At 39.9% G+C, this 9390-nt stretch overlaps 1 protein-coding gene across 1 annotated transcript; it reads right to left on the bottom strand.

The window, feature by feature from the left end:
• Positions 1-5104: 5104 nt before the first annotated feature.
• On the bottom strand, positions 5105-8707 carry C10H4orf36 (chromosome 10 C4orf36 homolog). The gene is made up of 3 exons (XM_047565789.1): positions 8588-8707; positions 5691-5842; positions 5105-5416 (listed from the first exon to the last, which is right to left on the bottom strand). Exons 1-3 carry the CDS (start codon positions 8650-8652, stop codon positions 5151-5153), a joined length of 483 nt encoding a protein of 160 aa, XP_047421745.1. The 5' UTR covers positions 8653-8707; the 3' UTR covers positions 5105-5150.
• Between the last annotated feature and the right edge of the window lie 683 nt (positions 8708-9390).

Here is a 9390-nt window from a genome sequence, read left to right as displayed (position 1 = left end):
AAAATGAGAATATCCACAAAGTGATAATAATTATTAAAAAATCAAAATCTTGAGCTGAAGAATCCAATAACTGAATTGAAATATGCAATAGAGGGGTTCAACAGCACACTTGATCAAGCAGGAAACATCCAGAGTCAGTGAACTAGAAAGCAGGTCATTTGAAATTAACAAATCAGAAGAACAAAAAGAAAAAAAGAATAAAGATAAAGATGACCTACTTAAAGAAATAATGTCGAGGTGCAATAGTACACACATATAATTCCAGTAACTCAGGAGTTTGAGGCAGGAGGATTGTAAATTTGAAGCCAGCTTCAATAAATTAGTAAAACACTTAGCAACATGGCAAGATTCTGTCTCAAAATAAAAAAGACTGGGGATGTAGGCTCAATAGTAAAAAGCCACTGGGTTCAACCCCAAATACCAAAAGGAAAAGAAATAATAGCCAAAAAACTTCCCATAGTTGAGGAAGACAATGGACATACAAATTCAAGAAGCTCAATGAAGCCAGGCTTGATGGTCAACACTTGTAATCCCAGCAGCTCAACAGTCTGAGGCAGGAAGATCACAAGTTCAAAGCCAACCTCAGCAACTTAGTGAGGCCCTGAGCAACTTAGAGAGACCCTGTCTCTAAATAAAAAAATTAGAAGGGCTGGGATCAAGCACAGTGGCACACACTTCTAATCCCAGCAGCTCAGGAGGCTAAGGCAGGAAAATTGTGAATTCAAAGCCAGCCTCAGCAACTTAGCAAGGCTCTAAGCAACTCACTCAGACACTGTCTCTAAATAAAATATTAAAAACTGCTGGGGATGTGGCTCAATGGTAAAGTGCCCCTGGGTTCAATCCCTGGTAGCAAAAAAAAAAAAAAAAAAAAAAAGCAACTCAATGAACTAAGATAAACCAAAGTGACACACACCAAAACACATTATAATCCAACTGTCCAAAGTCAGACATTCAGGGGGGTGGGGTTGTAACTCAGTGCTAGAATGCTTGCCTAGCACATGTGAGGCGCCGGGTTCAATCCTCAGCACCACATAAAAATAAATAAACAAATAAAAGTATTATGTCCATCTACTAAAAAAAAAAGAATTCAGGTGTAATGGTGCACACCTGTAATCCTCTACTTGGGAGTCTTAGGCAGGAGGATCTCAAGTTTAAAGTCTGCCTGCACAATTAGCCAGACTATCTGAAATTTTTTTAAAAATACCAGGAATGCAGCTGAGTGGTAGAGCACCCCTGAGTTGAATCACCAGTCACAAAAGAAAAGTGATAGTTCTTATTAAGGTATCAGCAAATTTCTCAGAAGAAACCTCGCAGGCCATAGGGAGTGGGATAGTATATTCTAAGTACTGAAGGAAACAACTGCCAACCACAAATACTGTATTTAGCAAAACTGTCCTTCAATAATTAAGAAATTAAAACTTTCCCAGACAAACAAAAGCTGAGTGAGTTCATTACCAGTAGACCTTCCCTACAAGAAATGCTAAAGAGAGCGCTTTAAGTTGAAACAAAAGAACACTAGACAATAACACATAATCATACAAAAATATAAAGCTCTATAGAACAAGTAAATATACAGTCAAAACATAGGCTTCCATAGTATTGTAATGTTGGTGTGAAAATCATTTTTTTTCCCCATGAAGACAGCGTCTTACTATCTTGCCCAGCTAGTTTCAAACTCTCGGACTCAAGTGATCCTCCTGCCTCAGCTTCTAAATAGCCGGGACTAGTGGTGTGCACCACCGTATCCAGCCTTATGAATCAAACTTGGTATAGAATCTAAAATACCAAAAGCATAAAAATATAAATTGCTGGGTTGCAGGGCACCATCCATGACCTGCAAAAGAATTATTAGGGAATCTGGCTTCCAGAACTCACAATTATGGAAAATTGTTCGGGATTGCCTGTAGTATGTGGTTACCCTCCTGTTGGTTCACTGCCGAAGTTCAAATGCAGGCCCCAGATGTGGGAATGTCCCGCTAGAGCCAAAAGGCTTGTTTAACTCCACCCCATCCAGTTTCTCAGGGAAGAAGCTCCAACCGACTGCTTTTGATCTGTACCGCTATAAATAAACCAACCCTCCACTCCTTAGTTGGTTAGACCAGTCCCTTATGGACTGCTAAATCGGTCATACCCCTGCTTCAAAGATAATTCTGTCTTCTGTCATGATAAATAAATTCCTTAGATATTATTTCACAGCCAGTCCATCCCTTCTACAGGAACCCCTTCTCTCACGCATGTGGGAAGTGCAGCAAGATTGGGTGTGGTGGCACACACCTGTAATCTAGCAATTCTGGAGGCTAAGACAGGAGGATTGCAAGTTTGAGGCCAGTCTCAGCAACTTAGTAAAGCCCTAACTAGTGAGATCCTGTCTCAAAATAAAAAAATAAAAAGGGCTGGAGAGGTAGCTCAGTGACAAAATGCCGCTGGGTTCAATCCCCGGTATAAGTTTATATAAATGGATATACTACATAAAAAGATGTAATTTGGGACATCAATGAAAAAGCGGGGAAAGGTAGAGATGTAAAGGAGTTTGTGTCTGTGCCATTGAAGGTAAGTTGCTATCAGTTCTACTTAGATAGTAATAACAAAGATGTTTCATGTAAAAATTGTGTATTTGTTAATTTCCATCTTAAACTATTTGAGTCCCATAGTCAATCATATCATGGCCATAATCCAGTAAAAAGTATTCCACTACAAGAAGCAAGGATATAACTAAAAAGTACTTTCTATTATGGAACTCTTGACCATTTAGAAAATTTCCATCAATACATGTATATTGAGTTCTGGGGATGTGGCTTGGAAGTAGAGTGCTTGCCTAACATGCACAAGGCCTGGGGCTTAATCACCAGCAACACACACACACACACACATACACACACACACACACACACAAAAGTGAAGTAAGTGTATACTGAGTGCCTGCCTGAGTTAGGCATTGGACTAGGCACTGGAGTACTGACATAAGATAGCATCCCTGCTCTGGAGTCATTTCAAGAGAAGGGACACACATGAATGCATTTTTACTCAAATTTATTTTACTGTGTAATTTTATTTCAATATGGGCAATTTTAAGAGGTCCAAAATATCTGTCCAAAGACATGACTAGAAGAATCTTAAAGTTATAAACAAGCACTGTTCCTCTCAAGAAAATGAAGAACTAAAGCTTTCTCAAATCCCAGCTTTCCTCAAGGACTATTGAAATGTTTTACTCTGGAAAGCTTTTTGCAAACACATACATGTTTCATTCATTCTCAAAGCCGTACTGAAGAAGGATGGAAGCATAAGACTCATTTGCCTAGTCTAGATAGGTGTGAAATGTTTGAGGTTCCCTGATGGCTACTGAGACAGACCATAAACTGACACATTGGGGACATCAGGATGTGGCCTTTTCCACACACAGTTTCCATGCTACCACTTTTTTTTTTTTTTTGAGGCTGGGTGTTGCTATGGTTCCCAGGCTGACTTCGTGATCCTCTCCTGCTTCAACCTCCCAAGTAGCTAGGAAAACAGGTATGCACCATGCCTAATGTCCACATTACTTTTAAAAGGAAGATATAAGTGAAAAGTTGATTATCAGGGATTATTGTTTTTAAACAGATATGATCAGGAATTGCCATAGCTATAGGGGTCATGTACCGAACTAAAAAATTAGGTCATCTGATCTGAGATCATACACATTGACAAGAACAAAACCAAATTTTTGAAAATTCAAGATTTCAGGTTTCCAAAAGGTCAACAGTCATCCAAATATTATACATGTTTGATACCTAGATTACAGTGGTGCAGGGTACTGATGTTCCAGTTTCAGCTAAAACCAGAGTAATTTTCACTGTGCTCCAGGAAATTTTCATTTAATCACCATGACAACCTTATGAATTAGGTGCCGTTACTATCCCCACTTTACACATAAGATCACAGACTCAGAGACAAAGTCAATTATCCCAAATCACATCACTATAAGCAACTGAGCTTGATTTGAAGAAAGGCAGGTAGGTCAAAAGTCTGTACTTTTTTTTTTTTTCTTCCAGTGCTGGGGATGGAAATCAAGGCCTCTTGCATTCTGGGCAAGTGCTCTATCACTGAGCCACATCTCCAGACTCTCTACACTCTCCCCACCCCTATAGTAGGTTCAACCCCAGGGGAACTCAACCACTGAGCTGCATCCCCAGTCCTTCTTATCTTTTAGTTTGAGATGGGGGTCTCACTAAGTTGCCCATGCTGACCTCAAACTGAGGTCTTTCTGCCTCTGCCTCCCTGGAGTAGGTGGGATCACAGGAGTGTGGCACTGCACCAGCCCATCTGTACTTCTAAACTCTACGTCATAGTGCCTTTCATAATAAGGATAAGAATATGAGGGGCTGGGGAGATAGCGCAGTTGGTAGAGTGCTTGCCTTGCGTGCACAAGGCCCTGGGTTCAATCCCCAGCACCGCAAAAAAAAAAAAAAAAAAGAATATGAGAAGTTCCTGAAATGCCTACTGAATCACCTAAAAAGCATTAAACTATGCTTACATAATATTAATGTCAAGTATGTTTTATTGGGTTCAAATTCTAGAAAAACGGTTCATCCACATCCAGCACTTTCCAGTCAATTCCGCGTTCCCCAACCATTCTACAATGTGAGTGTTCCTCATAACAAGACCTTCTGTGTACTTTCATGTCACTTTTACATACACATGTGTGTTCCACATGCTCCTGGGTCATTCCAGAGAGAAAGAGTGAAATTGAGAAAAAAAAAAAAAAGACTATTTTTTAGGAAAACAAAAACAAAGTTCTACTTGCTAATGTAAAACACCATGTGAGAGAATTGAGTGATGATTCTCTAAAAATTGGAAACTAGAGTTACCAAAATGAAGTCTACCATTTTTCTTAACAAAAATTTCCACAGTTTATCCTTTTTAAGAGAATTTCTCTCTCACCTTCTTTTTGGTTCTTCCTTAGGATCTCAAAGATGCCAATTCAAAATGTTTCTTCAAAATAATACCTCTGACAATGAGTTTGCTCATTCCATAGTGCAGTTTTACAAAAATCAAAACAAATAGCACAAATGATTCAACCCCAGATGCATTGTCATGTACTTACAGTGCTGTTGTTTGTGATACCAAGGAAAAAGAGTGTGCCAGGGACCCAGATGATCTGCCAAAGCTGTTCACTAACCCACGCCAATGTGCACTGGCTCATCCACCAGTGGGCATTCATGCATCTGCATCTTTACACAGTGAGAGAGTTCTTCATCCCCTCTGGGTATAGGAAATAGAGCACAGACTCGATTATGAGATGCTTGCCACTTGGGTGGAAGAGGTCTTCTCAAACCAACTTTCTTTTCCTTGAGGGAAAGCTCAATTTCCTCAGAGGCTTGTTCTTGGCATTTAAGTGCAGTTAGGCGCTTCATTTCATAATCCCTTTCAAGTTTGATGGCTAAAAGAAGAAAACACATGAAGCAATCCCAGTGGCATTTTTCAACGGGCATCATTTACTCAAAACAATATCATAAAGTTATGTCGATAGCTTCACATTGCTGAATAATTAAAAATATGACAAAGCTACAGATAGAAGGTGTGGGAAAAAAAGGAAGTATGGCATAAGAAAGATAGGAGGTCTCGGGGTATATACACATATTTAAACATTTCTCTGATAATAAGCAACTGATTCACGTGATTATAATTTTTAAAGCTGATCTTAAAAAGCTTACCTTCTGCTGAAGGGAGCAGACCTTTCTTGGTTTTGCATTTTGAGAGTTTTATAGGACGACCAAGTGTAATTTGTTCCAAGAAAGGCAATTTGATATCAGCTAGGTTCTGGTACCAAGTCCTTGTAAGCACTGCAAGATCCCAAGGTTCCTGTCTGGGGCAAAAATTCATTGATTCATTTAAGAAACACTTAACACACACACTGTAAGGAATACAGAAGACATCTTGGTAGCCCTGAGTCCTATTTGCCACATTTGGATTTCCATGGAGGTATTTAGGATTTTCCAGAGTTGTAACTCTAGCCTGGAGAAGAAGTCTTACATTAACTAATGCAGAGACCTATTGAAAAATGACCAGAAATTACAATTTCAGGAACTTTTGTTTACAGTGCATCCTCCCTGGAGTCAATCCAATCTTTCCATGTAAGTGAATGTAGATAAGAACTGTGGGCTCCAAAGTCTTTTATGGCTAGTTAAATTAAAATATTGTCAAATTAAGGAAGTATAGAGGATCATCATCATGCATTGATGACATACTCTAAGGCTTTAGGTGTATGATCTGGGGAAGAATGAAACTCCAAACTACCACATTATAAATAATCATTATGTGTTAGGTCGGAATTTGAGCAACTATATGAGGGATAGCCGAGCCACTGAGGCAAAGGGCAGCGTACCACTCAGTGACCAAACAGGGGCAGAAAAACACTAACCCTTACCTCCACCTGTCACTCAGCAGGACCCCCGGCCCATTCTGGCCTATAAAGACCCTTGGCAGCCAGAGCCATGTGCGATTTTCTCTGATTCCCTACCCTGACCTGTACTGGGTGTGTTGGGGGGTACTGGGAATTTCGCCCGAGAGCCAAATGCCAATAAAGCTTGCTTCGGCTGCTTTCTGTCCGATTTTATTTGGCCACTAGCCGTGCCCCCAATCTTACACTATGAGCTGGGCACAGTGGTGCTTGCCTGTAATCCCAGCAACTCAGGAGACTAAGACTGGAGGATCTCATGTTCAAGGCCTACCTCAGGCCTTGACTTAGTGAGACCCTGACTTAGTGAGACCCTGACTTAAAATGAAAAATAAAAAAGGGTTGGGGAGGTAGTTCAGTGGTAAAATACCCTAGGGATCAATCCCAGTACAAATAACAATAATAATAATTGCATGAACCCTAAATGAATTATTTTATTTAGCTTAATACTGAAATTAAAAATCTGCTACATGTTTCTCACTACAGACTATGTGGGTTCAGCCCATGGAAAAATGGAAAGACTTGCTTGGGTCTGAGTAGGAGAAGCACAAGTGTTACACACCTGTTTCAGACAGGTTTTGCACCTCTGTGGCCAAAAGACCTGACAAGAACAATTTTAGAGGAGGAAAAATTTATTTGGGGTTCACAGTTTCAGAGGTCTCAGTCCATAAACAGCCAACTCCATTGCTGTGGGCATAAGGTGAGGCAGAAAGGTGTGGAAGAAGAAAACAGCTCAGAACATGGGACCAGGAAGAAGAAAGATTGCTCTGCTCACCAGGGACAAAATATATAGCCCAAAGTCATGCCCTGAGACCCACCTCCTCTAGCCACACCCTACCTACCTAGTAGGTAGTTACCACTCAGTTAATCTATTCAAATGGATGAATGCCCCGCTTAGGTTAAAGGTTCTTCAAAACCCAATTAATTCATCTCTAAACTTTCTTACATTGTCTTATACATGAGCTTTTGGGGGACACCTCATATCTAAACTACAACACCACCTAACTGAACAAAATGTAATTGTGAGTTTTCTCTGATTTTCCTATTGCTCTGGTTTTATAACCTTATAGGAAATCCCCATTTACTTCTTACAATATTAACAAGAAAAATTCACTTGACTAATAGTAAATATATGATAAGCAGAGGGGTTAAAAATAAATCCAAAAAATGTGTAATAAATATGCAGCACTATAATACCAGAGTAAAATTACTGTGTCGGCAACACGTGTTCATTATATGTTCTCTATATTCCAGGCAACCTGCAAGTACTTGACACACATTCCTTCATTCACAATTCACACCACATGGATAGGCACTTTCATATCATTTTATAGATGTGATAGTCAAGGCCAAGGCCCTGAGGAGGTTTGAAGAGGGAGTCAGAACCCAGGTCCTCTTTTTGTTTTGTTTTGTTTTGTTTCAGTACTGCAATACTAGGGATTGAACTCAGGGCCTCATGCATACTAGGACAGTTATCTACCACTTAGTTACTAAGTTACATTTCCATCCCTACCCCATTTTGTTGTTTGTTTGCTAGGGTGTTTGTTTGTTTGAGACAGGGTCTCATTAAATTGCCCAGATTGCTCTTGAACTTTCAATCCTCCTGCCTCAGCCTACCCAGTTGCTGGAATTACATACAGCTTCCAGGTCTTATTTGCATCACCACACCCAGCTCCTACATCTTATTTGCAAAGCCTAGCTTGTCCACTTCCTACAAAGCATGTAAGATGCTGAACTCACCCTTTGTGCCAACTAACGAAATGCTCTAAGGTAACATCTGGCACCGGGGTATTTTTAAGTAGATCTGAACTCTCTAAAAAGGTATTTTAAGATGGTGGGTAATAGAAAAAAGTGTTGTTTTGGAATAAAAAGCCTCAGATCTCTAGCCCTGTACTTTGTTAACACAGGTCAATGATTTGGTCAAACTCTCTGAACCTACATTTTCTCATTTGTGTTACTTTGGGGTAAAGAGCAAGTAAGATCATTTGCATATTCTTATAAAAGCAGTTGCCTTTAAAAATAAAATCAGCACCATACACAGGAAAATACCTCATATAGTCCAGTATCACATAAGGAATACAGGGGTATCCAGTATCTATACTTTAACAAAGACTCCCCACCCCAGAGGATGCTTACTATGATAAAAATACTTACACTTTATAACAACTGCCTTGCAAAATGGTTTTCACTGTGTTCTTTCTTGGTAAGCCATAAGCCATCGTGGTCCACAGTCCAATTTCCTTACATAGGTGCCTGATGTAAAGTCACAGGTGTTCTGTTCACTTTGCCTGAAGATTACAACATACCTAATTAATGACTTTCATTTGAATTTTTTTTCCTCAGTGCTGAGGATGGAACCCAAGTCTTCTGCATGCTAAGCAAGAGCTCTATCACTATGCTAATCCTCAGTCCTCACTTGAATATTTTTACAGCAAAATAAATATTCAGAGAAAGTGTTTCTGAATTCAGAAGGCCTTTAACAAACGTTCACTGAACTGGAACCCCAAATGTAAAAGCTTTATTTTCTATGAACTCATCAATTCTTGCCTCCTTTTTTTTTTTTTTTTTTTTTTTTTTTTTTTGGTATTGGAGCTTGAACCCAGGGGAACACAGAATTTTAACCACTAAGCCACATCCCCAGCCCTTTTTATTTCTTATTTTGAGACAGGGTCTTGCTAAGTTGCTTGGGGCCTCACTAAGTTGCTAAGGCTGACATCAGCCTCCCGAACCGCTGGTGTTACAGGCATGCGTCACCACACACAGCTCTTGCCTCCACTTTAGGAGAAAATGCCAGGCAAGATTTGCCGTTCTAAGTGGAGATTTCTTTAACTGCATCAGTGTTTTGTCATGACATTTTGTCATTGCCTGAGCATACCAAACCATGACAATCCCCGCATCACACAATATGTGTGCTTACAGCAGTACCAAACCATGAATGGCTCTGCTGGCCCAGAACT

This window comes from Sciurus carolinensis, chromosome 10 (assembly GCF_902686445.1).
Source record: "Sciurus carolinensis chromosome 10, mSciCar1.2, whole genome shotgun sequence".
NCBI classification, from domain to species: Eukaryota; Metazoa; Chordata; class Mammalia; order Rodentia; family Sciuridae; genus Sciurus; species Sciurus carolinensis.
The sequence above is the reverse complement of the archived record's forward strand: the minus strand, read 5'-3'. Positions and strand labels throughout refer to the sequence as shown.

Bases quoted from the DNA above. Each gene is read 5' to 3' on its own strand.
- C10H4orf36 (XM_047565789.1), bottom strand. From the start codon at position 8,652: ATGGCTTATGGCTTACCAAGAAAGAACACAGTGAAAACCATTTTGCAA. The intron at 5,843-8,587 runs GTAAGTATTTTT...TTTTTGCCCCAG, and splicing joins CAAGGCAGTTGTTATAAAGT to ACAGGAACCTTGGGATCTTG. The intron at 5,417-5,690 runs GTAAGCTTTTTA...TTCTTCTTTTAG, and splicing joins TCTGCTCCCTTCAGCAGAAG to CCATCAAACTTGAAAGGGAT.